This window comes from Microcaecilia unicolor, chromosome 3, assembly GCF_901765095.1.
Source record: "Microcaecilia unicolor chromosome 3, aMicUni1.1, whole genome shotgun sequence".
NCBI classification, from domain to species: Eukaryota; Metazoa; Chordata; class Amphibia; order Gymnophiona; family Siphonopidae; genus Microcaecilia; species Microcaecilia unicolor.
Genome location: NC_044033.1, coordinates 197,753,363 through 197,780,265, shown reverse-complemented (window position 1 = coordinate 197,780,265; position 26,903 = coordinate 197,753,363). Strand labels below are relative to the sequence as shown.

The window sequence follows — 26,903 nt, the reverse complement described above, 5'->3', positions numbered from 1 at the left end:
GACTCCGATGTCGGAGGATTATGCTGTGCGCCTTCCCTTGGACCCAGCAGCGCGCAAGGCGCTGAGCTGGTGGACGCAGACAGACAAGTTGTCTGCAGGTATGCCTCTGGTGACCCCGGAGTGGATTGTTGTCACGTCGGACGCCTCTTTGTCGGGCTGGGGAGCCCTCTGCTTGGGAAGGACAGCGCAGAGGCTTTGGTCTCCTGCAGAGGCAAAGTGGTCTATCAACCTCCTGGAACTCAGAGCCATTCGGTTGGCGCTTTTGGAGTTCCTCCCGGTACTGGCGTTGAAGCCAGTACGGGTCCTGTCGGACAATGCCACGGCTGTGGCCTATGTCAACCGCCAGGGAGGTACCAAGAGCGCCCCTCTAGCCAAGGAGGCTATGAATCTATGCCAGTGGGCGGAAGCGAACCTGGAACAGCTGTCAGCGGCCCACATTGCCGGAGTCATGAATGTCAAGGCGGACTTTCTCAGTCGCCATACCTTGGAGCCCGGAGAGTGGCAGCTATCTGCTCAGGCGTTCTTGGACATCACGAAGCGCTGGGGCCAGCCGAGCCTAGATCTGATGGCGTCATCGGCCAATTGCCAAGTGCCGCGCTTTTTCAGCAGAGGACGGGACCCTCGATCCCTGGGAATAGATGCTCTTCTCCAACAGTGGCCGACACAAGAGCTTCTCTATGTGTTCCCGCCCTGGCCCATGTTGGGCAGGGTGCTAGACCGGGTGGCAAAGCATCCAGGCCGGATAATCCTGGTGGGTCCGGATTGGCCCAGACGTCCCTGGTATGCGGACTTGATCAGGCTCTCAGTGGACGATCCTCTGCGGCTGCCAGTGGAGCAGGGCCTGTTACATCAGGGTCCCGTGGTGATGGAGGATCCCTCCCCCTTTGGTCTTACGGCCTGGCTATTGAGCGGCAGCGTCTGAGAAAGAAGGGCTTCTCAGACAAGGTCATCGCCACTATGCTGAGAGCGAGGAAGCGCTCTACTTCTACTGCTTACGCCAGGGTTTGGCGTATCTTTGCAGCGTGGTGTGAAGCAGGCTCACTTTTTCCCTTCACTGCTCCAATTTCTTCAGTGTTGGCGTTCCTGCAAGAAGGTCTGGAGAAAGGCCTGTCGCTCAGTTCCCTTAAAGTCCAGGTAGCGGCTCTGGCTTGCTTCAGGGGCCGCCTGAAGGGTGCTTCCCTGGCTTCGCAGCCAGATGTGGTGCGCTTTCTCAAGGGAGTTAATCACCTGCGCCCTCCTCTGCACTCAGTGGTGCCTGCGTGGAATCTCAACCTGGTGCTAAGAGCATTGCAGAAGCCGCCTTTTGAACCCTTGTCGAGGGCATCTCTGAAAGACCTGACGTTGAAAGCAGTCTTTTTGGTGGCTATCACTTCAGCCAGAAGAGTTTCCGAGCTCCAGGCACTCTCATGTCGAGAGCCTTTTCTGCAGTTCACTGAGGCAGGAGTGACTATTCGCACAGTGCCTTCCTTCCTGCCCAAGATTGTTTCTCGCTTCCATGTGAATCAGCAGCTCTGTCTCCCTTCCTTTCGGAGGGAGGACTACCCGGAGGAATACTCTGCTCTCAAATGTCTGGATGTGAGACGTGTCATCATCAGATACTTGGAAGTGACCAATGATTTCCGGAAATCGGATCATCTGTTTGTCCTGTTTGCAGGTCCTCGTAAGGGTCTGCAGGCTGCTAAGCCTACAGTGGCAAGATGGGTCAAGGAAGCCATTGCAGCGGCTTATGTGGCCGCGGGGAAGGTGCCGCCTATCCAGCTGAAGGCTCACTCCACTAGAGCTCAGGCGGCCTCGATGGCAGAGGCCGGGTCCGTCTCCTTGGAAGAGATTTGCAAGGCGGCAACTTGGGCTTCGGCCCATACCTTTTCCAGGCATTACCGCTTAACTGGCTGCTCGGGCGGAGGCCCGGTTTGGAGCTTCAGTGTTGCGGTCAGGGATTTCTATGTCCCGCCCTGGGTGAGTACTGCTTTGGTACATCCCACCAGTCTATGGATTGATCAGCATGATGATATGGAAGGTAAAATTATGTATCATACCTGATAATTTTCTTTCAATTAATCATAGCTGATCAATCCATAGCCCCTCCCAGATATCTGTACTGTTTATGTTCTGGTTGAATTTTAGGTTCAAGTTTAGTCTTCAGTTACTTCAGGAGGACTTCGTGTTCAAGTTTTTTCACTTGGATTCTTCAAGAGTTGAGACGAGTTTGTGTTACAGTGAGCTGCTGCATTCCTCTCCCCTCCGTTTTACGGGGCTGGATTGAGACTTAAATTCTGCCGGCACTCCCTCCCGCTTCGTGCGGCTTTAGGGCAGCTTTGTACCCCTCCCGCTTCGGCGGTGTTAGGGTCAGTCAGCTCCTCCCGCGGTTGCGGTTGCAGGATAAGCCAGATCCCCCCCGCATCGGCGGGTGTGGTGTCCCTCCCCCGCTCCGCGGGGATGAGCTGGACGGATTCCCCTCCCCCACTTGTGTGGGGATGAGCTGGGTTAATTCCCCTCCCCCGTTTCGGCGGTGGTGAGCTGGGCAGAGTGTCCCTTTGTGGGTGTAATTCTCTAAGTGCGGAGTCCTGCGGATGGAGCTTTGATATCGACATACTGAGGAGTTTCCGGCAGCACATGACCACATATAGGGAGGCAAAAGTTTGCTCTCTATCTCCACCTGCTGGTAGATGGACACAACCCACCAGTCTATGGATTGATCAGCTATGATTAATGGAAAGAAAATTATCAGGTATGATACATAATTTTACCATATCAATGTAGAGGACCTGTTAGTAACTCGAACAGCTGCATTTCCTTGGTGTGACCAGGATACGCCTGTGCCACAGGGGACACCCAGTCAGACAAGCCAGGAGCAGCTATTTGATGCCAGTGAGCCTGTGACCAGAGTGCTAGGGAGAAAGGCTTAGGGCCAGATGCACTGAACAATCGTTAGAGCCCTTCCCTTACCGATTCCCTTAGTGAATCGGTAAGGAACAGGCATGCATTAAGGAAAGGGAATGCAAATGAGCTGCTCGTTGTAGCTCACTTGCATTCTGTATTCCATCGTTAAACAGTGGGCTAATTGGCCGGTCAAGCATGCGCAGAGCAGCCAAGCGTTATGCTGGCTGCTCTGCGCATGCCAAATATGCCTCCCTGTGCCGCCCGAAGATGCCGCGCTGCTCACCCCCTCCGATGCAGCTCGACAATGCAGTTGAGGATGCCCATCCCCCCCCCCCCCCCCCCCCCCCCCCCGAAGACGCTGTGCTGCTCAACCCCTCTGATGCGGCTCAATCCAGAGGACGCCCATCCAAAAAAAAGGTCCATTTTGGCCGTCATCCCCCTCCTCCGCAATAATAAAAACGTCTTTCGGCAGTGCTTCACTCAGCTGAGAGACCTAGAAATCTCTGAGCCAATCACAGCTCAGCTAAACGTGTTGTGATTGGCTCAGGGACTTCCAGGTCTCTCAGCTGAGTGAAGCACTGCCAAAGATGTTTTCATTATTGCGGGGGTGGGGTGATGGCCAAAATGGACGTTTTTTTTGGGTGGGCATCCAACTGCACTGTCCTCTGGATCGAGCAGCGTGGCGTCTTCGGGCGTCAGAGGGAGGCATATTTGGGATGCGCAGAGCAACCAGCATAACACTTGGCTGCTCTGCGCATGCTTGACTGGCCGACTGTTTAATGACGGAATAGAGAATCAAGTGAGCTACAACAAGCAGCTCATTTGCATTCCTATTCCTTGATGCATGCCCATTCCTTACCAATTCGTTAAGGGAATCGGTAAGGAAAGGGCTTTAATGAGTCTTTAGTGCATCTTGCCCTTAGTGACTTTACTGAGCAGGTGGGCAGGCTGTCTGCTGCCCTGCCCTCCCCGACACAGCACACTTCCTCCTGCTGCTATCTGGTGCTCCCTGGGAGGCAGGAAGATGGTGTGGAGGGGTTATGTCTCCTCTTAACTCCTCATTGTTCCAGGGCAGTGGTGTAGTCCCGAGTGGGGAGGGGGGACGTTGATGATTGACCAGTGTTTTTAGTCCACAAAAGAACCTGAATGTTTGTTTTCTAAAGTCCACACATGCTTAGAACACTTTTTTGCACCTGCTTGAGCTCGGAGGCAGGAGTCTGATTTGGGACAGGCAGATTACTAACCTGCTTATTACTACTTTTTTTTTTTTTCCTGTCTGTCCCCCACTATCTTGTTCTGCCTGCTTTTGTCTTTTTTGCTTTCCAAGTGGCACAAAGCTGGGCTCTTCACACCTGGAGCCCAGTTTGAAGTGTGTTGATCTGGTGGCTTGAGAGCCGCCAGACAAGGTAATCAGTCTCTTCCTGTTGCCAGTGTTGTGAAAGTGATATCTCACCTTGCCCCTCTCCTTCCCTGGTCTTTGATTGGCAGACATTTCATGGCTGTGGGGTGTGTTGCAGTTTGCATTCCAATTTCCATGCGATCTTGGATACCTGCAGTGCTCTATCCAGGTGCTGCTAGGATGAGAGACCTTTGAAGAAGGGAGACTGAGCTGGTTCGGCAGTGGGTGCTCTTCTCTGTCCGAGCCAGCACTGCCTTGGCCTTCCAGCATGCCGTTAGGGCACTCTTCCTTTCACCCAGGGTCGCAGCATGGTATCGGGGGACAGTGTGCATGTCTGCTTAACTAGTCTTGTCACCAGTGACACATTTCATAAGTGAAATTGTATTACCCATTGCAGGTCCTAAAGTGTATTGTTGCAACCCTTCCTATAAAAAAATTGTTTTTGATTCAGAATGTGCGTAAATTTCTTAACTTGTGCCTGGCTTTTCAACCTGTCTAAATCATAAATGCAGACTTCTAATTAACACAAATCACTGACTGCACGATCGTGAAATTGCCTCTCCTTTACAATTCTCCACTACCTTTTTATCAACGTGCCGTTGCGATAGTTCTGACCTGCCGTTTGTCTCCCCGGCGCTCAGCTGGCCTCGTACCCCAGACTGCGAGAGGAAAGCGAAAGGATTGTGTCGACCCACATCCGTGAGCGGGAAGGGAAGACGAAGGATCAGGTAGGGTGTGAGCTGAGGGTTAAAGGTATCTTTGCCTCTTGTGATGGCCTAGCAGAGACTTGGTAACCCAGCTAAGCCAAAGTGTTTTCCCAGAGAGTAGACAAAGCACTGGGGGGTGTTGGGGGTGTTAGCTCCTCTCTGCCTGAAAATGACATGGGGGTCCAGGAAGTGTCATGGTACTTCCTGAATCTTGTATATCTGTGGCCATGTTGAGGGGGGTCGGGGGCAGCTTTCGTTTAAAATCCTCATCAGGTTGGCATCTGCACATTGGGAAGCAGGCCATGAGTCAAGTTGCCTGAAATCCAGACTGAAAAGTCGCTGCCTGATGCCTTCAAGTTAGTCAGGTCTTCGCCAAAGCCCCAAAGGTGTGATGAGCGCAGAGCAGCTTGATTTGAATCCTAAACCTGTTTGTAACCACTTTTTTTAAACTTTTTTTTTTTCCCTCCCATTTTTTTTCCTTTAGATCCTTTTGTTGATTGACATCGAGCTGTCGTACATCAACACCAACCACGAAGACTTCATTGGCTTTGCCAAGTATGTGTGTACGGGAATGGCAGGGTTGTACCACGCCGGGCTTGGAGGTTCCCCAGCTGCAGGGAGTGGGGAATTGGGCCATCTCTGAACCGGATTCACCCCTGTAATCGCTCACTCTGTGTACTGGCCCATGTCTGCTGCGATGCCCAGATTTTCTACAGAAACTAGGGCAGAAGTCTCCACCTGCCTCCTTCCTATTGATTTTTTTTGTTTTGTTTTCTGTGTTTTGCTTTGCTTTTTTTTTTTTTTTTTCTTGCGTGTGTTTCTCCTTTTGATTTATTCTGCTTTCACACATCATTCACAGTCTCTCCTCTTTCTTTTCACACCTCATCTTTTCCTCCATGGACTTCTCTGAAACTGTTCCCCATCCCCTTCAGCTGTTACAATGCAGAGCAGCTCCTGACCGGGTGCGTATCTGGCTGATGTGGTGGTGGTGGGGGGGGGGGGGGGTGTGATGTGCAACCAGCTGCAGTTTCTAGTCTGTCTAGTAGTACCCTCCTCTAGAATGATCTCTCTGAGCTGGGATTGTGCTTTTCGTTTGCTGATCCCTTCTGGCTTTCTGCTCGTACTGTGGGCTGCTTCTCATTCACTGCCCTCAGGAGATGTGCTGTTGGGTAGGATTCCCCCCCCCCCCCCACCGGCCCCTTAGTTTACCAGTAGTTACTCAGGCCAAGATGCACTAAAGACTCGTTTTAACCCCTTTCCTTACCGATTCCCTTAGCGAATCGGTAAGGAACGGGCATGCATCAAGGAATAGGAATGCAAATGAGCTGATCACTTCCCTCCTTTCCTCCCTGGCCTGCCCTCGTCTGACGCGTTACTTTCGTCAGACGAGGGCTGGCCAGGGAGGAAAGGAGGGAAGAACGAAGAGAGGCTATCAGCTGTTGCCTGCTGCAGCGCCTTCACACAGAGGTGAGAGGTGCTGTGAGGGCCCGGTGGCAGGTGGAGGGGGTGACGGGCGGGGCCACAGGGGTGCGGAGGATGGTGGGGAGGCTGGGGCAAACCCGCGCAGCCCCAACAGGTACAGACCTCTCGTTAGATTTTCCAGTGTTAAGGCAGTCAGAAAAGGTTAGTGCATCTCATTACAATAGGGTTTCTACACAATTTGCTCATCTGCATTCCATTTTCGTTAGCTGCTACCGTCGTCGGAAAATGGCTCTGAGAAGTCTTTAGTGCATGCCAGGGTTTACTACTTGCTCGTTAATGGCTCGTTAAATTTAGTGCATCTGGCCTTCAATTTCCTGCAGAATTGCAAAAACACCACCAGCTACAAATGAAGCCATAGAAGCTGTTTTCTCCACTTGGCTGTAAGAATGTGAACTTAAACGCTGTTTCTGCTTTCACTCCAGCGCCCAGCAAAGAAGCACACAGCTGAACAAGAAAAGAGCCATCCCGAATCAGGTATTGCAGCTCACAAAACTCACCCTCCCTACCCTCCTCCCCATCGAGCACTTGGCACACACGGGCACTGTCGACTTTTCCAGGCTGCAGAAGAGCTGAGACTTCTTTTTGGATAGCTGCTATTTCGGGATATGTCAGAAAGGGAAAGATTAGGGGTGGCTGGGTTAAGAAACTCGTAGGTGTCCATAACTGCAGCCTGAGCATTGGATGGCATTTTGCAGCCGACGCCTTTATACACAATATGGCAGAGGGAGAAAAGGAAGTAGTGGTAGTAGACTCTGTGGATGCCCTTTCCTTCCTGTTAAATCTTGCTTCACAAGCTGTCCCAACCAGAGACCTTTGACCCTTCTACTTACAGCTGTCAGATCTTGAGGTGGAGATGGGGGGGTAGGTGGCGAGAGATCATATAACAGTAAGCTGATGTGCCAGGGAAATGTTGAGTCTCTCTTCCGAACCTTTCCCATCACAGTAATCCTTATTGAGAGGAGGCTCTGGAGCTAAATGAGTTGCCTTCCGCCCACCCGTGTTACCCTGCCATGCTCGCTGGCTGTCCCTTCCCCTCTCCCATCATCTTTGGTTTGATTGTTTTTTTTTACATGGAATGAGTGCATGCCTGACATGGGATGGAATGTGTAACCACTGCATGACTTAATGCTTGCAGGATGAAATAACTTTTTTTTTTTTTAAATTGAATAAAACATTAACATTGTAAATTTATATTAATTGCACGTAATTATTTTTTTTTTCTTTCTGCTTTATTTTTCCTCCTATCACACTGCTCCTGGTTTCTCCTCTTGTGCTTTTCTCCTCCTTTCTTATCCTTCCTGCTTTCCTCACCACATCCTAACTTTCTGCACCGGCAGGGTGAGATCTTGGTAAGTACCCCCTCTTCCTGCATGTGAATGTAGATGGAGCCAATGATAGTAGGTACAACCTCAAAAATAAGAGAGACAGAAATGAGGTAGTCTTCCTCTTAACTGTATTAAGCTTCTCCTGGGCCTGGCTTAGTACTGACGGCATGTAAGCCTGTTTGATCTCCTTTCTTGTCAGAAGTCAGCAAGTGTCAGTCAGTTTCTCTCTCTTGGAGCTTGGCTAGGTTTGCAGTTCCTTTCAGCATAACCAAATTGAATTATTTCTGAGAGCAGGTGATTATGGCTGTACCCCATGAATAGCCTTTGTAGTTCTCCTGAATACCAGACCCGCTTGCAGCCTTCAAGGTTCACAGGTGTAGCTGCCTATCCCTGCAGCTTTGGGGATGGGGGAGGGCAGGGTGTGTGTGTGTGTGTGTGTGTGTACAAAAATACAAAATTGGGGTGGAAAGTAAGGATTAAAAATATCTTGAATCTCTAGATCAGACAACCCAGCCTATACCATTACACCGATTCATGGTTTCTCAGCAGATCCTGATAAGGGCAGGGCTGTCCCAAGGGCTGCGAGTGGTGCAGCTGCAAGGGAGACGGTGCAAAAATCGCTCCCAGTCTGCTGTTCCCTTGTAGGGGCTGTGACACAGTGGGTGGGGGAAGAGGGCATGTCACACAACGTGTGATTTCGGCTCAGGACTCTCCTGAATAAAAGGACTCATTGGGTCTTTGTGCAAAGTGTCTGAAATGAGCTTGGGGGCATCTTAACCAATATGGATCCATCAGACGTCGCTATCGGGTGTGCCTACTTGTCTCTGGAAAAATCCATATCTCGGTGCTGCTGGCAGCTGTGTTTTAGACTTGGTCTTCCCAAGTATGAGCATAAGACAAGTTACCCCAGACTACTCCTTTCTGGTGGTAGCTCAAGGTGAGTTACATTTAGGTACACTAGGTATTTCTCTGTCCCCATAGGACTTACAGTTGAAGTTTGTACCTGAGATGATCAATGGAGGGTTAAGTGACTTGCTCAGGATTGTAAGGAACTGCAACAGGGTTTGTCTTTGTTGGTAGCCATCTTGTAATCTAGCCACTGGACTGCTACTAGATATACACAGCATTGTACACAGACATATAAGAGGCTGTCCCTACTCAGCAGAGCTTACAGTCTGTTCAAGATAGACAACAGGACAACTAAGAGTACTTAATTTCATTTATTATGGCAATGATTAAAATATAGGTATTTGCCTGAATTTGAATAGGACCAGAGATGGAGCATGATCTACGGACTTGGGAAGTTTATTGAAGGCATATGGGTGCAGCAAGATGGAAGGAACAGAATGTGGAGTTTGGTCCTCAAGCAAGTTGCTCTGATCTGTGCCCTTCTTCTCCATCACAGAGTTCCCAAGGGTGGGAAAGCTATAGCTTGTAACCCAGCCATCCCTAAGACCCGCTGGTTGGATGTGATTTTGGGTCCATTCCCTGAGAAATACAGCTGTCCCATCTATTTATCCAGGAAGAACCTGAGACATGAGGTCCTTGGTTAGCTATTTTTCTGTCTCCTTGAAAGGAAGACTGAATGTTTGAAATTGAGAATGCTAAAAAGATCTTGGTTTTCCCAGCGTATATCTCTTAGCTTTGTGAAACCTTACTCTAGAAGAAGCCTTCCTTTGCCAGCTTCTGTAGATCCTCACTGAAGGGCAGCTTGCCCTTAAGGGAAGCCTGCTGAGACAGATTTGAGAAATGGTGTGTGCAGATCAATGACAGAGCCACAAAACGTTTTGATGCCACTGCCATACTCCTTACAGGTGTCCTAATTAGGCCATAAAGAGAATCTGCCACATAAGCTGGACCTATGTCCTGATGGGAGTGTCAAACCATGACCATGTTGGATCTGATAAAGATAAGCCCTAGAAACATTGGCACTGCACACTGTCACCTGGAGATCCAAAGCTGAAACATCAAATGTCAACTTGTGTTCTTGCAGAACCTCTTTCCACTGAGAGAGTAATGTTTTTGGTAACTACCATTACCAAAGCATCTACCGTGGACTATTTCAGCTTTTCCTTATCCTCAAGAACCAAGGGGTAAAGCTCAGCCTTGACTTTGCCCACTTCAGGGGTTGTCCCACTCTGTTGAAATAAGAGCCTAAATGGTTTGATGAATCGGAAAAGTTTTGGAAGGCTTGCTAATCCCTTCAAAGGGGAAAGGGAAATGGGACCTTGATATACCACCTTTCTGAGGTTTTTGCAACTACATTCAAAGTGGTTTACATATATTCAGGTACTTATTTTGTACCAGGAGCAATGGAGGGTTAAGTGACTTGCCCAGAGTCACAAGGAGCTGCAGTGGGAATTGAGCTCAGTTCCCCAGGATCAAAGTCCACTGCACTAACCACTAGGCTACTCCACTCCCAAAGATGTACCCCCCCCCCCCTCCAGGGTGCTACTGGAGGGTGGCAAACAAGGCAGTTGCCCAGGGCTCCAAGCCTGCCTTAAGCTGAAGGAGAACACTAGGCCCTTGCATAGCTAAGGTGCTCTTGTATTGAGGCTCATTTGATACAAAGCCGCCAGGATTCTAGTAATCACTGCCAGGAGCCCTTCCCTCCAGACTAGACAGACTATTGAAGGGTTGTCACTCTTCCTTCCCTCAGGGATCTACCACCTTCCAGCTGCTCTTCAAGGGAACTTGTTCTAGTCCCTAGTGATCCCATGTGGTCTGAGACTGCAGCAGAGACCAGTGATTGGGACTCCTAATTGTCCAGCACCTGCAGACATCTCTGCTGAAATCCCCGCCAATTTGGAGGAAGGCTAGGTGAGAACCTCTGCTTCTTGAGCCCTTTGAGAGTGTTTCAGATGAAAAACCTTGTGCTGGAGTAATACAGAACTAGGGAGAAAATGGAATTTCAGAGTTGCCAGAACTATGGAGAAAATGGAATTTCAGAGTTGCCAGAAGGTCCCAAAAGGAACTGCAGAGACCACCAATGCATCGGAAACTTTTCCTGAGGGACCCCATCAGTAGCCTGGAGGCTAGACCCCTCATCCAGGGATGCTGTGTGTGAAGCATCTTGTAGGAACAACAAGCTAAAATGGTCACGCTTCCTACAGTTTCTGCCTGAGAACTGCAGGACTGCATAGCCATTGATCAGGATTCACACTTCTCTTGCAGTATGGCAGGCTTCCCCACTATCAGCAGAAGACCCGCCATGACGAGAAGCACCCTGCCAGTCACTGGCACACTCCACTTGGGACTCCATCTCACCCTATGACCATATTTTTCCTAAAGTGCATGGGCCATGATAGTATTAGGGCCCAGTGCTGTGGTCTAACACAGTTTGTAACTAATGGCCACCTCAGCATTTCAGCAACATGGTTATTTGCCCAAGCTCCCTCAGGTCTTGGCTGCCTTAGTGAGTAGCCCAGCTTGCCTACTGGCAGAAGCTCAAGATCTGTGTATTGTATAGAACATCACTTTTCTGAAGCTACAGAAAAAGGGAAGGGGGAACAAACAAAAAGGGGGGGGGGAAGGAAACTGACTCCTCCAAGATAGTCACTCAGAAGGACATTCCCTGCCCAACTGGGAATAAGTTCTTCCAAATGGCTCAGAAGCTGCATGGTCCACCTATCACCTTCTGCTGGAGACCTAAGGCTGCATGGTGATCTTATAGGGCAGAGCTTGCAGATCTTTGTCTCCATCTGTTGGTGTACAGCTATAATCCACAAATTCTGGACTGGTCTGGTCAGGATTATAAGGAAAGAAAACATAGTGAGGGCATGATTGGCTGGGTGTTTTATCACCGGCTGGAGAAGAGTCCAGATAGTGTTACAGTGATGGCAAAGTGGAGGCATCCATCAGCCTTGCTTTATCTGAGCAGTGGGGAGCTAAGTAGGGAAGGCTGGTTGCAGTCTGTTGGCTAGCTCGGTGAGGACAGAATGGTGAGAGTGCTGAATCTACAGCCAGGTGTAGTGGATTTTTAATAGCAAAATGGGATTGCATTTTTGTGTGCACTGTTGGGTGTCCCAGAACTTGTGGCCTTTGAGAACAGAGTGGCCAGTGCCATGATCCGATTCTTACATTGTCCTCTGCCCTGCCTCTGGCTTCCTGCCTTCCTTTTTTGCCTTAAATTGCCCTTCTTGAAAGCAAAATTTCAACTGAATCTTAATCGCAGCTTTTTTTCTTTTTAATCTGGCACCTCCAGTCTTGCCACAAAGTCAGAAAGTCATGGAGTTCTTAAACTCCCTTTTTGCCATCTTAATTTTCATGGCTCCTTCTTCCTGCCACTGTACAAACTATATGGATTAAGGGTTTTTTTTGTTTGTGGGTGTGGTTTTTTAAAAATCTCAGCTGCATTCCCACTCTGACTCGGCGAGCGGTGCATGACCCAGTGCAATTCATAACTACTTTCCCCAGCTGCAAGTCTCTCTGTGTAGCATCTGAATTCCTTCTAACCTGTTAACGTAGTGTGTAAAGCGGGCCGACGAGTACGCGCGATCCAGTCACAGTATGGAGCCAAAGCTGATTCCATTTCCTGGCTCTTCTCCTTGTGTGGAACATTGTCCAGCACTTCTGCTGCTCTGTCAGTAGATGGCAGTAGTGGTGCAGAGGAGGTGGTTGAGCTCTTGCACAGTGATAGCCAATGTTTGCTGGAGCCTTGTCTGTCGCAATTCATGTGACGTCTGGTTTTTCATGGCACATTAAAAGCACCTTTCTCGATGTCCAGCTTCAGTAGCACCTGGCATTCCCAAGGTGGTTCTACCGTTTATGCAGCTGGTAAAAGGATTTGGAGCCATCTGAGATGGCCACTTTTACCTGTAAGAGCCACACCTCCATTGGCATTATGTAGGACTGTAAATTCTCCTGAATGTGTGAAGCCCTGCCAGTATTATATATTAGCAGATTTCTGGGAGGCACTCTTAGTGGGATCCTCATGCTTTCAGAATGCTCTTAGTGGGATCTGAAAGCATGAGGAACTGGAAATGTGCTTTTAATTAGCTGACCAATGAGGTACAGGATCATTCCTTTCCTCCCTGTCGAGAAGCTGAGAGATGGAGGGAAGGGTGTGCAAACTGATGTGGCCTTACTGAATCTGAGCATACCAAGCCCACTGCGCACCTGCCCGTGTTGGGCAGGAGATAGACCAGCTCCAGTGGCCTTCAGCATCCTTGGACTTACGCAGGTGGGCTTTTCTGAATTTAAAAGGACACCGCTGAACAGTTGGAAATGAGATTTATGAATATAATAGTGTAGTCCAAAAAAAAAAAAAAAAGAATTTCAGCATTTCCTAAAAGTTTTCTCATCCTCCCCTGCCCCCTACAGAACAAGGCCCTTCTCCCCCCCTCCCCTCCCAGGATCTGTTTCTGGATGTGCAAGCATAAGGGATTGTTAGTTTCATTGGTTAAATGTGTGCAGATAAGTCAACTTTCCAAAAGCCAGATTCCCTGTTGGCGATGGGACCAGTGCACTATCTGGTGGTTCTGTGGGACAGAGTTATGGTACCTAGTTTATGCAGTGAGGCAGGTGGTTGAATATGCCATGACTTAGGGTGGGCCTTCACCTCGGGGAAATTGCATTAATTGTTTTGAGGCACCTAAAGCCCCCTGGCTTGGTGCTACAACCCCCTGTGGTGGTGGGGGACTTGCTAGCTTGGTTTGGTTCTTGCATCCTCACTCCTCTAGCATACCCACTGTGGAAAACTGCTTCCAGTCAATTGTCTAAACTGGCAAGAGTGACCCCCACAGAAGGGGATCATACCTGGGAGATGATCTTTTAGTCTGGATGTTTTAAAAATATTATATTGAACAGGTTTCTTCTCTCTCTTCCTCTTGGTGGATGGGATGGGTGGTGGTGGGGAGGGGGAATATTAGAGAGAATCTGTGGTAGGTCACCAGTGTCTCCCTGGTTCTCTCCCTTTTTCTCCTGCAGGTGATCCGCCGAGGCTGGTTGACAATTAATAACATTAGTATCATAAAGGGCGGCTCCAAGGAGTACTGGTTCGTGCTGACAGCTGAGTCTTTGTCCTGGTACAAAGATGAGGAGGTAAGAACATGTGGTGCCCTGTGTCCTCCTGAGCTCATTGCTTCCAGGTTTAAGGGGGTGGAACATTACAGAAGGGATCTTTTTGTGGCAGGAGGGCGATAATTACTGAAATAGCAGGGGGTGCTGCAGGGAAGGAGTGAGGTGCATTGGCAGAGCTCTGTGTGTGAGGGTTTCGAACTGGATGTAGGAGTTGATGCTTAAAACCTAAAGGCAGTTAGTGCTGGAGTAGCAACACGTTAATGTGTGTAGGACTGTAGATATCAAACATTTGAGCCAAATATGGCCACATTGTATTTTAATGTAATGAAATGGATGTTAGGTTGTTTGTCACTCCCAGTGCTCAAACAGCACAGAAAAAAATGCTGAAAATTTACTGCCAGCTCAGGAGAGGTATTAAAGCTTCTGAGGAGAGGATTTCTCCCACTAAACTGCTGGTTTTGTCTTGGGATCGGAAGGAAACCCATGCTGATTAGTGAGAGAAATGTGTGTGCCTCTGAGCGAAAGTGAAAGCACGCGGTGCTTGTTCTACTGCACTTAAATAACCAGCTTTTCAAAAATGTTAAGTGCAAACAATTGTGGAAAAGAACAGCACAGATGTGAGCTTCCACCTCCAGCTTTGTCTGGACATGCGCACAAAGCTTTTCTGCGCATGCGCCAGGCACGTTTCTCCCCTTTTGCTTTTGGTTTACTAGCACGCACAAAATTTGAATGCCAATTGCTTTGAGCATTGGAGAGCTAGGTTTGCGCTGTCGGCTTTAGTGCCAGACCTTTGAGCATCAGGGCCTTTAAAGGGGTCCTGCTGAGCAGGAGGGGGTGCACTGAATATTACCTCTGTAGCCTGTGGTAAGGATCCCCCACCCTCTGGTCTGTTGTCCCTTTGTATCTGACGGCTGATTACCTTGCAAGGGCTCCAGCATCCTGGCAGCCCGTTCCCTGCATGCGGGTACATTTTATGCAATGTGCTTTTTGAAGTTTAACGTGTGGAGTACCTATGGATGCTGGCTCAAGGAAAAAGGCACAGATTTGAAAGTATCCCCCCTCGCAGCCTAAACCGCTCTGAGAATGTGGAGTGTGTGCTTGGGTGTAAAAGGAGGCAGTTTTGTGATTGACTTTGCATCCGGTTAAATGACATCTGTAGAGTTTTGACTGGAAATTCTTTAGAAGAACGCAGGCAGTGTCTGCACTTTAGACTCCTGCAGACTTCAGTGCCTGAAAGGGCAACAAGCGAGATCCCCCTCCCCCCCCCCCCCCCCCCCCCCCACAAGCAAAGACTCATGAAAGAATGAAATTGTGAAATGTTTTTTATTGCAAACTTTTACAATTCTCATTAAACTGAAACTCCTTTTATCTGACGTCTCGGAAGCGAAGTTAGCTGGGGTGGAGAGACCCTCCCTCCCCATCCTCTTTGTGACGGCCCCTCCACTGGCATCCTTGGAGGGAAGAATGTTCTCGGACAGCTTGAGGCAGACTCAGAGCAGCCAGCCCCAGACGCTCCATTTCCTGTCAGGAGCTGGGCTGGGCCTTTGCATCTACCCTTTGGACAGTGCAGTAATGAAAACCAGCCACCGCCAGGGTGAATGAATGAGGGCTGTTGTCTTGCTGAGCAAGGAGGGGGGCCTCCCAACAGCTGGAAAATCCATCTCTACACTGATATGCAGAGGGCGAAATAAGTCGCAGCTCTGCACTAAAGTAAATTCAATTATTTTCTTGAGAAATAGCTTCACACTACAAATGTACACAAGATTCCAGAGAGAAATGAGCATTCTTTAATTCCTCTTTTTAATAAGAGGCTAAACTGAGCCAGATTTTAGCACAGATTCAGAGGAAGAGAGCCAGAAGCCGGAAAAGCAGTTGATTAAAAATACAGAAGTGGCCCAGCCTCTCACCCCTGCCTTCCTTGCCTGTGCATGAGAGATGCGAGATGGCATCAAAGGTCTGGGGAGGGTCCAGAAGAGTTGCATCAACTGCATCTGTAGCTGGAATTGGGTCGACCTGTAAACATCTCGGAGGACGGTTCTCCTTACCTGTGTGCTTTTCCCACGCTGGCAGTGGAGAGGCTGCTGTACCAAGCCCAACCTAACCAGTGTGTAGACTACTGTGCAACTTCTAGCTACCTGAACAGGTAGTCTGAACACTGGGCAGATGGGGCCGGTGGGCGTCGCCTGCTGGAAGAATCCCTGCAGCCCGAAAATCACCAGACGGAAGGGTGCTCCTGCACAGGGAGGAGGAGAAGAGCTTTTGTCTTCCTTCTGACGTGGCACAAGCCTCTGGCTGCCTCACAACCTGGGAAGGGGGCTGGGGAGAGGGGAGGGCTGAGGTCCGTGGCCTCTGTAGAGAGAACGTCACGTTGGGAGTGCAGTCTGCGCTGCAGCATCTGGAGACAGCAGAGTTGAAAGCGATTCCAGATGTTCTTTTTCAACCTCCAGACGGCTCTTGCTGAAGGCCTGGTGGGGCGGGCCATGCCTGTTAGAGGACTCAATTTTCCCCCATCCTTCAAAAGGAGAGACGGACACAACATTTTCATGATTGGGGGAGGGGGTAGAGAGACACACTTCTCAGCTTTCTAGACTTCCTCCAGAGCTTAGGTATGTCTGGAAATCGAAGGGGGATGGTTGCCCAGCAGAGTCAGGCTGGCTTCCTTCATTAATCTGTGCACACAGGAAACTGATCGGGTAGTTTGCAGCTCTGCAAGTTTTTGATGAGTATCTGAGGTCAGTGTCTCAGATTTTTTTTAGGGGGGTAGACTGATCACAGAGGACCCTTGATATGCTGCCCATAACTAGCAGAGCCAGGTCAGTAAATCGGAGCGATTAAGACAGTGCTTGCCAATCTCTTCAGCTGTGACCCCCCCCCCCCCCCCCAAATTCACACAGCCACAGAAAGCATAGGATAATGAGATCCTGTAGAGTATCTGCCCAGCTCATGACCACAAAAGTGGGTTTTGTGACCCTGTTGGGATTAGTACCATATGGAATAGGACCATACCTGGCTCACTCTTGCTTGAGGTTCTTTCCTGTTAATCTACCCCTTGCCCGGTGTGCAGGATGATGGCTGACCTCTTGTAGACCTTCACACATACTCTGTCTTGTTGACATGATGTTGCTGAACCAAACCCAAGCTTGTTCCGTCAGGTTCTTATCGCAGTGTCTCGTCCCACTTACAAGTTTTCAGTAGTGGAGGTCTGGGACATTCTAACAGTAAGAAAGCTCAACCAAAACTGAGCTAGTAAGAGAGGTTTTACTTCTAATGGTATTCAAGCCTCGGAGGGCATCTTATAGTAAAGAGGAGTGGGAGACAGATGGGGGAGGGGGTCAGACTAGGTGATAGTATATGGCACAGGCCTTGCAGACTTCTGTCTTAACACCTCATCCTTCTCCTGCAGGAGAAAGAGAAGAAATACATGTTGCCCCTGGATAACCTCAAAATCCGAGATGTGGAGAAGGGCTTCATGTCCAACAAACATGTCTTTGCCATATTCAACACGGAGCAAAGGTGAGGGAAGCCATGTCACTGGTCCACAATAAAGTTACCAAACTAATTTGCCTTTTAAAAATGTGGATCCCTGGAAAAGTTTTTTTTTTTTTTTTTTTTTTTTTTTTTTTATCATTGAAATATTTACACACAACAGACTGGAGGGCTTGGTGGACATGGGAGGGGGGGCAACCTTTCACCTCTGGGACTGGAGGGGCATGGGGGGCAGCATCCCTCGCCTCTGGGATTGGAGGGGCTCAGGAAATGGGCTTTGATTGCTTTCTCCACTTCCTCAGGAATGTTTATAAGGACCTTCGTCAGATTGAATTAGCCTGCGACTCCCAGGAAGATGTCGATAGCTGGAAAGCCTCCTTCCTTCGGGCTGGGGTCTACCCCGAAAAAGACCAGGTAAGCTCACATGGGAGAGGATTTCTGTGGGGCAGAAACCCTTTGTTTCCCTGCATGTTCTACTGTGTATAAAATATCGGCAAGGAATCATGTGTTGTGTTGACGCAGTTCCTCTAGCTTGTGAGGTGCCTGAGTGAAGGTTATCTGATTAGTCAACATTGCAGAAAGGTATTAGACACATGTGACGGGTGCTGGATAAAATGAGAATTAGTATTGGGTGGGAGGAATTCTGGCAGGTGGGGCACGATTAACCCTTAAGATCCCAGACATAGGTGCACGATTAACCCTTAGCCATAATATTTAATTTAACCCCTTATCCCCTACCTTTTGGAAGCGCCCTCATCTTCCCCGAACCCTGCATGTTCTCAGCCAGTGGGCAGAGGTCTGCGAGCAGAATTTTATTTAAATGGAGTGCATCTGCTCCAGATCATTCCTGACAAGCAAGAATATGCCGCCCTACCAGCAGGTGAACTACTGAGCAACTTGATCTAATAAGGTCCTGTGCGGCTTTGAGGCACTCGTTATTTCTCAGTCTGGTCAGCAGGTTGTAGTTGATACCTGTGCAGCCCTGTCCCTTTAGGCCCTAGATTGGCATATTAAATAAAAAAATGTAGACATTTTCAGGGGTCAAGCAGACGTTTCTTCTGCATCTTTCTTTAAAAAAAAAAAAAATACAAAGATACCGTAGAATGATACTAAGGACGCATAGGGCTGGTTCTGAAAGCAGAAGAGGCAGGCGCTGCTCATAGACCCCTGGCCAATGGCTGAGAACATGCAGGGCCCAGAGAGTACTGGTAGCTCTGGCCTGTGACCCCCCCCCCCAGCACAGCAGTGGGGGAATACTGAATTAGCACATCTGATAAAGGCCCCCTAAACATTTGTACCCTAGGCAAATGCTTTGATTGCCCGTTCCTTAATCCAGCCCTGACCATTTAGTGTTAGTAGAGTGGAATGAAATTTCAGACTTCAGGATTTTATTTGTTTTTCAGCTGGTTTGTTTTTGAAGGAAATGTGTAGTTCCAAATCTGGTGACATAATATACCACTGGATAGGACTTAACGGCCGGAGCTGAGGACAGGCGAAAATTGTGCCTGTGAGCCATTAACCTCTGCTTTCTTCCTTTGACACAGCCAGAGAATGAAGATTGTCAGGAAAACACCTTCTCCATGGACCCTCAGCTGGAGCGTCAAGTGGAGACTATTCGCAACCTGGTGGACTCCTATGTGGCGATAATCAACAAGTCGATCCGTGATCTCATGCCAAAGACAATCATGCACCTTATGATAAATAACGTAAGAACAGCGGCACTCATCCAGGGTTCCTCTCGGTGCTAAGGGATTGAGCGAACCCCACTTTTGGTGTCTGTAGGCCTCCATGCCTGAGGAGGGAGGGTAGAGGGGCTGTTTTGATGCTAGATGTTTCAGTAGCCTCAGTTGGGTGAGGATGTGGATAACGAGACATGCTCTGGGCACGTGGTTCACAGAGGAGCTGGTCTGGCTTGCTTTAATAAGCAGAGTCTGAGCTTTTGATACAGTTAGGAAAAAGCTGTACTAGAGCAGATGTTCACTGCAGCACCAGCTGCAGGTCTAAATGTCCTACTTTATGTAGGAAGCCCAGATAAAACATATATTGTAGCAGAGCAGCATTTGCTGCTTCTGGGCATATGAGCATGGAGGATACTTCTGTTTCCCCCCCCCCCCCCCCCCTCTCAAAAAAAAAAGCAAAAAAACACTTTCTTTCTCTCTCCTGGTGCAGACTAAGGATTTCATCCACTCGGAGCTGCTGGCTTACCTTTACTCCTCTGCGGACCAAAACAGCTTGATGGAGGAATCGGCAGAGCAGGCTCAGCGTCGGGAGGAAATGTTACGCATGTATCACGCCTTGAAGGAATCCTTGAACATAATTGGTGACATCACCACCAGCACTGTGTCTACCCCTGTCCCACCCCCTGTGGATGATACCTGGCTGCAGACCTCGAGCAGCGGGCACAGGTAGCCTGGGGGACATGCTGCTGGTTTATCAGGCCTGGTTCATACATAGCAGGGGCTGTCGGACGAAGAGTGATAGCTGAACACTGTTAAAAGGCAGCGCATGCTTCAGAGGAAGTGGCTTTTGAGTGCCTGCCACCTTTTAGAAACACCCAGGGCCTCCTGCCATCCCTTATTTTTCATTGTATACTTTCTGTTTTGCTTTGCAGTCCGACAACTCAGCGCAGACCCACATCCAGTGCACTGCCTCCAAGCAGGCCCCCAGCTGTGAGGGGCCCCACTCCAGGGCCCCCTCTTATCCCTGTCCCAGCAGGAAGTTCAGCATTTGTGGCTCCTCCTATCCCCTTACGCCCTGGACCTCAAGGCCCATTTACTGCTGCTAACCTGGACCCCTTCTCAGCCCCTCCTCAGATTCCTTCCCGGCCAGCTCGTATCCCACCTGGTATTCCTCCAGGCTTGCCCAGGTAAGTATTCAGCCTCCCAGAGCTGTATTTTAGTGGCAATCTTGCAGCCCTTGAAGTATCTACTTGGCTTATGTAACTTTTTCTGGTGTGTGAAACAAAATGCTGTACTTAGTGACTACAACTAAATAGACTCCCACTGCTGGATTCCTGAAGCCAGTCATGACTACAGATTTCTTTGAGAGTTTTGTCTTCCGTGAAATATGTTCCGCTTCAGTGTCTCCTGATCGCCTCTGTCAGTTTGTCTTCAGTGTATCTGTTGTCAGAGAACACGGGGGGAGGTGTTCAAAAGTGGCTGTTCCTGTTGCTGAGTTGCCTTTGTATCTTTTTGTGACTCCTTTTGCCCTCCTTGTGCTTAACATTCATGCCTGTTTTCCTTTTTTCTACCTCCCCTGCTATGTTTTTTTCTTTGCAGCAGAAGACCCCCAGCAGCCCCGAACCGCCCCACCATTATCCGACCAGCTGAACCTTCATTGCTAGATTAAATCATGGGTGGGTGGGGTAAAAAGAAGCCAATGCATGTCGTGCATTTGGTCTTGAGGGAGGGAAAAGGCAGGGGGTAGGCACGATACCCTCTGCAGCCTCGAGCAACTCTGCCCCAGTCAGCCTCTAGAGCCACGATCAACTCAGGTTGAGGAAGTGATCTTTAAAAAGACAGTGCTTGGTCTGCTGTCCTCTCCATCCTGCAGCGTAGAAGCGGTCTGCGATTTCCACGCTCTTCTGTGTCCCCTCCCTATGGCCTTCCCGTTGTCCTGTCCGTCATGCCCACCACCTCTCCTGCTCCAGACCTCGTAGCATGGGTCAGTAAAAGTGGCCTCATCCTAGAGTGTGCTGCAGCATTTCTGCTTGCTGCCCAGTACGTGGGGAAAATCGGACTCTTTGGGGTTTTCTCTTCGTTTTCTGTGAAGGTTAAATAAAGTTTAAAAAATATATATATGATATGAACAGTGCACTGTGTGTGAAAGAAAATCCAAAAAAAGTGAATTAAGTGAGGAGATGTTGAATGTATGAAAGATGGCATTTTTAAAGTACAAGCATAATGAACAATTTTTCCATCATGCTAAGACACTTTTCCTCCCTTCCTCACCTTTCACCTATGCAACATTTAAGGTAGCTCAGAAATGTAGCTTTATTTTATTAATCTGATCAAGGTTGCTCTGGCATTTATATTTTTCTAGTATCTTGGAGATTTGAAGGCATAAAGGGAATTGGGGGGGGGGGGGATGAGGTGAGAGTGCTATTGAGAGGCAGCAGCAGTAAAGATTTCATCCTTTCCCACCCCCACTTATTAACAGAGCTCTGGCTCATCTAATTAAGATACTTTTTTTTTTTTTGCCTTCGCACTGTCTGTCTGGTTCTGGACTCCTGTAGGCGGAAGAATCTTGTCTCATTGTATAGCCACCCGGTGAGCTCAGTTGTTTAGTACGTTCAATGTATACGTGCAGTCTTGAACCCAGGCAGAGGACTGTGGCAGCATACGTTCTCTGAAGTGCTAAGCTCTAAAATGCAGCTGTCCCTGGGCTCTGAACAGAGCAGCAGACATGTAGCGCTGCTGGCCTGATCTAAACCTCAGCCTTGTGAAAAGCACAGTTTGGCCTGCTTTGAGACTCAGGTGATGGAAATAGCATTACTGTTAATATAAAATCACTACAGCCTTGCTTTTAACACTCGTAAGAACTGCGCTTGTGAGATTAATATGTTTCTTTCGCTTCTAGAAGACTTCAGTGCTGAGCTTAGGGAGGTGTTTCTACTTTAAGAGGACATTTCTGCATGACTGAAACTCTGAAATGCCCATGCTGGTGACATCTTTAGGGAGACGTTTCCTGTGGGCAGTTAGATGTTGAAGATAGTTAGATTGCCTTGTCTCTTGGAAGTGAGAGCTGCAGTCATGAGTAACCCACTGTCAAATGAATGGAATGTAACACACTTGCCTCACCCTTCTGGTAGACTCCCTTAATATTTGGTTTGTAAGGACATAACATACCCCCTGGGGCTTAAAATGGATATTTGGGCAAGTACCGAGTAGAGCTTGAGGGGTGAGAGTGCTGCAGCTTTCCAGTCTCTGACCTTCATCCGATCCAGCTTTCAGGCTGACCGGAGCCTACAAAGGAAGCCATGTCTGGATTCTGTTGGCTCCTATAAATTTTATAGTGGAGGGTCAGGCTGGGTATTAGCTGTGTGTTAGTACAGAGGTTAGATGTAATGCAGGGAGTGGTTTATAATTCTTTAGTTTTTAAATCGAGGCAGCTGCCACTGGTTTTTCCACAAGTGCCTCTTTGTGACTCAGGTGCTGAACTGAGGAGTCCCAGCTATTGAACAGAATGTCTAGATCTCCAGTGCCTCCCTTTGGGTGCTGATTTGAGTCATTGACTTTTCCCAGTCCGTTTTAAAAGAATTACATGGGAAAAGCTCACACGATGTATATAATGTCTTTCTGAAAGAACAAACATTGCTAATTGTAAAAGCTAGATATTTTTTTTTCTTTACCCCTAATACACACATGAACCCTGTTGTGTAGAACCAGAAGCAGGCTCTATACTGCCTTACGGATTAAGGAGAATGACACGTTTACAGCCACCTCTGCCTTCCAATAGAGGGGGGGGGGGGGTTTAAGCTCCCAGAATAAGAATTTGTGCATGGTTAGACTGGTCTTCATTGTATACGTTGAAACGCAAGACTAACAATTTCTTTATTGGCCATTAGAGGACGCCAGAGGTTATCAGCCCTTGATAGGAAACTCTGGTTCCAAGCTCCTTGTGTAAGCACAAATTCCTAAACTCTGGTCACTACCCTGCAGATGCTGTATGGGCTCCTTTTCCTGTTATAGCCTAGACTGGGGGACCTGCTCAGTCCTTCCTTTGCTAGCTAGTAATGAGCATCTTTTAACAAATCATAAGTCCTCTATATAAAATTGAGTCCCTTTCAGGTCTCCTCTGTTCTTAAGTCATATTTTTATGTGCTTGGCTATTGCAAAGTGAAATGAGACTACAGTGCTTTAACGTGTGTTCTTGTCTGCTGGAACAATTACTGTCTGTTCAATCATCTTAATTGCAAATCAAAACACATCCTGCACTCCTCCTTATTCCACTCTACAGGAGCCTAATGCATGAACTGCTGATTCCTTTGCGCCCTCACCAGATCATTCTAGAACATGTGGGTATTGCAGCCATCGGCTACAACACCCACGTGTTTTGAATTGATCCGGTGGGACTAAATGAAAGAAAATTTGCAGGTAAGATCTAATTTCTCCATTTCTGAGCAGCTCCCTCACATGGCTACTTTTTACTTAAAATTGGAAAAGGATCGTTTTGCAGTCTCCTGTGCTTGATAAATTAATATTCCTTGGGATCATTTACACTTTTTTGGTAACTTCAAAAACTCTGACTACCTGCAGACTGTCCTCTGGTGGTAGTGTATAAAATGGATTCTGAGGTCTTTCATCTCACTTTGTATGACTTTAAAATATTATATATTTATATGTGTATAGAGAGATTAAAAAGATGGCCACTGTTTTACTGAGTTTTGAAAATTGTAAGTGCCTCTGATTCTGTACCGTATTCATAAAATGCAAATAAAAAACATTCTTGTGGTGGTGGTGATTTCACCTTGTGTGTGGCTTTCTGCGTTTTGGGTTCTTTGCCCTCTCTTTTGGCTTTGGTGGTGGTTCCTGCTGTTCTGGTTATGGGTGTTTTAATAAGGTGATTTTTTTTTTTCCTTTGCCCCTTACCACATTATTTGGTAACTTTTTTTAACATGCATTCTGTTTACAGATGTATGAGCACTTGTGCTTGGCCGAAAAGGGTGAGAGAGCCCCATCATTTGCATTAAGCAAACTTCATAGGTCATTAAAGTTAAATTGTTCCCTATCTCAGAAATGTAAAAACTAAATCAAGGGGAATTTTCCTAAGATTCTGACCCAGAACCTATAGTTTCTTGCCCAAACCCTCTTTCTGCCAGGAGAAACACGTGTACTGTATGGAATGTTGAAACATTTCTGGGGAGGGTTTTAAGCGAACTGCATTGGGTGGCATTGAAGTCTAACACCCCCCCCCCCCCCCCCCCCCCCCCCCCCCCCCCCCCCCGGTGCAATGTGGTGCTGGAAATTGCTTTCTGAAGGCCCTTGGTGATGCCTGGGTTGCTTGGTGTCTGTCTACCTGCTGCTGCTTGTGGGGATGGGGGTAAGGGAACTGTGTCCTGCTTTAGTGAATCTTGCGAGAATCTTTTTTTTTTTTTTTTTTATTCCTTCTGAATCGGTAGAGAATTTCTGTGCTAGGGAGGGAGGGTTTATTCTAAATTCGTGAGAGCATGTAGTGGCTCCAAGTCCTGTTAAAAGACGTGTGAAGGTCTCATTTTATCTCTCCCCCCCCCTCCTCTCTCATGCCCAGGCGCCCACCTCCTAACACTCCCAGCAAGCCTCAGTTCTGGTGATGTTTCCTGAAGCATGGATCCTTTGTTTCGTAGTTTTGTGTCATGTAAAGTGGGTTCTGATCGCCTTGGACATTCTGAAATGTAAAAACTACCCACTTGGCTTCCATACAAATGGATACAAAAGGGATTTGTGGTATGTTCCTTAAACTACTGTGTAAACGCAGAACTGGAAGGACCACTGTTGGCTGGAGCCTTAAACAGCGTGCTTGGTCACTTGGGCCTGGACCCTGATCTGTTCCACTAAGGTGCTTCTAGTTTGAGCCCAGTCGATGAAGGTGAAGAAAGACCAAGCGCTTCCTAGACTCCAAGCTTCATTTGACTGCCTGCTACTCGGTGCTGGTTTGAAACAACATCTTCACTACCACTGCTGCAACAGGACAAGAGAGAGTCCTTCCTAGCTGTGTATTTGACCAGAATCCAGCTACCCTGAAGAACTTGCCACATCTACCTCGAAGACGTTTCTTGGCATTAACATGCTACTGTCTCTCCACCATCAGCTTATGGAAGGAAATGCCATTTTTGCTTATTCCTTCTTTTGTGTTCATTCCCAAGTCTAATGTTGGTCACAGTGTGAAGATGTCATTACTAACTAGCACAGGCTAGAAGTGAGGGTGATGTAGCAACAAGCAAGATGACCCATCTCATGCCTTAAAGGGCTACAAAGGGATTAAGAATCACTCGGTATATAAATCTCAGCTTTGCAGAGAAGTAAAATGTGCGGCTGGTTCTCGGATACTTGTTCCTGTTTAGTCACCCTAGGCCCTTGCAGCTTGTGGCAGAGAGAAGGCAGCTGTAGTGAAATATGCTGCTTATAAAGTTTGCATTCCCAATTTACAAATGCAAAAGCTCTAGCGTCTTGAGAGTAGACTGGTTAAACCTAAAATCAAGCCTTAAATAATCAACACTGAAAATACCCCCACTACAAAAATAAAAGTAAAAATAGGGGTTTGTTGGCTAACTACTCTTTCCTTAGTATCTTCACCAGAGCTGTCCAGAACTGATTTTTGTACTGTCCAAGGTGCTTATTTTCCAGCTAATTAGGGATTCCAAATGTGTAATTTATCAACAGTTAAGAGAAGTCCTAAACATGCTTAAAATATTTGCAGATGTTAACTGAGGATTTTTTTCCTGCAATGCATAATTTTTAAGAGCTGTGTCATTTTATTTTTGTAAATAGAACCTGGTTTGAGGTTTTCACTTTGTACTGACAGATGCTCCCTATTGCACTAGTTATGCTAATATTCCCTTGGGTTGATTCATCATCAGTCTTCAAACCAGAAGGCTAATTTGGGCCATTTTGCCCCCCTGTGTGATCTTAAAGCCCTGAGCGTAAAGCTCTCTGAGACAAGCGGGAGTAGGTTTCATGGACATAGTGGGACAGATCCTGGTTATTTTCATTTGCCTGCTCTGGTTTTGTAATGCTTCTGAAATCTGACCAGATGCTCCATTCCTTTGCTATGGTTTCACAAATGAGATTGCACAGCAGCTCTGGCTAAAATGTATTGTGTTACCAAGATGTATGGTAAGACAACTTTGTTCAAATAAACTCATGTAGGGCTGAATCTGTGTATTTGGTTTTTTTTTTTTTTTTTTCTTTTGGGGGGGGGGGGTGGAGACTTGCTGATGCTTTATGGTGTGACAAAGTCTTCGGTGTAGTACTGGTTGCTTTTTTTAAGCAGACCCAGACAATCGAACTAAATACATGTTGTAGGAAAAGCTACCATAAAGTCAGATACTGAGATTGTCTTTCTGAGAGGGATCTGTAGGGGGGGTGGGGAGCGGGTTAAACTTGAGCATTGTATTCATAGGAAGGCTTGAAATGGGTTCTGTGATGCAGTACCAGATTTATTTTGATCTCTGTTTTTAGTTTTAAAGATTTTATATATGGCTTGTAATATATTTGTTGTTTGCTGTGTGTGTTTTCTTTTGCTTTGACTTACCTGTGGGTCAATGGTTAAGGGAGAATCAGCTTGTCTGTAATGCAGATAAAGCTATCAACTGTTGGATTTCCATCCCTGCTCGTCTTTCTACAATTCCCATTTTGTTTGGTAGGCAACTGCCTCCAGGACTTCTCTTTTCATTATCTTGGGTGATTTTGTATTTTAAAATTTTCCTCTGTTGTGCATGTGGGCTTTTGTGCCCTTTGTCAGCTTTTCTGTGTCCCATACATTTCTACAGATAGACACAGTGCATGCCCTGTTATCACGTATTTGTAACCTCGAAGCTGGACTACTGCAATGCAGTGTAGGCAGGGCTACCTCGCTTGAAAATAGAGGTTGCAGTCTTAACAGGACATGGCCGCTTGATTCTTG

At 47.7% G+C, this 26,903-nt stretch overlaps 1 protein-coding gene across 6 annotated transcripts in view; it reads left to right on the top strand.

Annotated features, from left to right (window-relative positions):
• DNM2 (dynamin 2) overlaps positions 1 to 26,153 on the top strand; it is a 64,692-nt gene extending 38,539 nt beyond the window's left edge. The window contains exons 11-22 of one of the 6 annotated variants that reach the window (XR_003941497.1): positions 4,921 to 5,007; positions 5,471 to 5,541; positions 6,891 to 6,942; positions 7,806 to 7,817; positions 13,722 to 13,835; positions 17,218 to 17,327; positions 17,603 to 17,714; positions 18,845 to 19,006; positions 19,470 to 19,705; positions 19,912 to 20,166; positions 24,549 to 25,335; positions 25,378 to 26,153. Coding sequence is in view for 5 of the 6 variants with exons in the window: in XM_030197029.1 (XP_030052889.1) it covers positions 4,921 to 5,007; positions 5,471 to 5,541; positions 6,891 to 6,942; positions 7,806 to 7,817; positions 13,722 to 13,835; positions 17,218 to 17,327; positions 17,603 to 17,714; positions 18,845 to 19,006; positions 19,470 to 19,705; positions 19,912 to 20,166; positions 20,579 to 20,648 (1,281 nt within the window). In the remaining variant the exon portion in view is untranslated. Of the gene's footprint in view, positions 1 to 4,920; positions 5,008 to 5,470; positions 5,542 to 6,890; positions 6,943 to 7,805; positions 7,818 to 13,721; positions 13,836 to 17,217; positions 17,328 to 17,602; positions 17,715 to 18,844; positions 19,007 to 19,469; positions 19,706 to 19,911; positions 20,167 to 20,578; positions 23,768 to 24,548 lie in introns of those variants that run through there. The other 5 variants (XM_030197033.1, XM_030197030.1, XM_030197029.1 and 2 more) reach the window with 5 other exon arrangements.
• Positions 26,154 to 26,903: the final 750 nt, after the last annotated feature.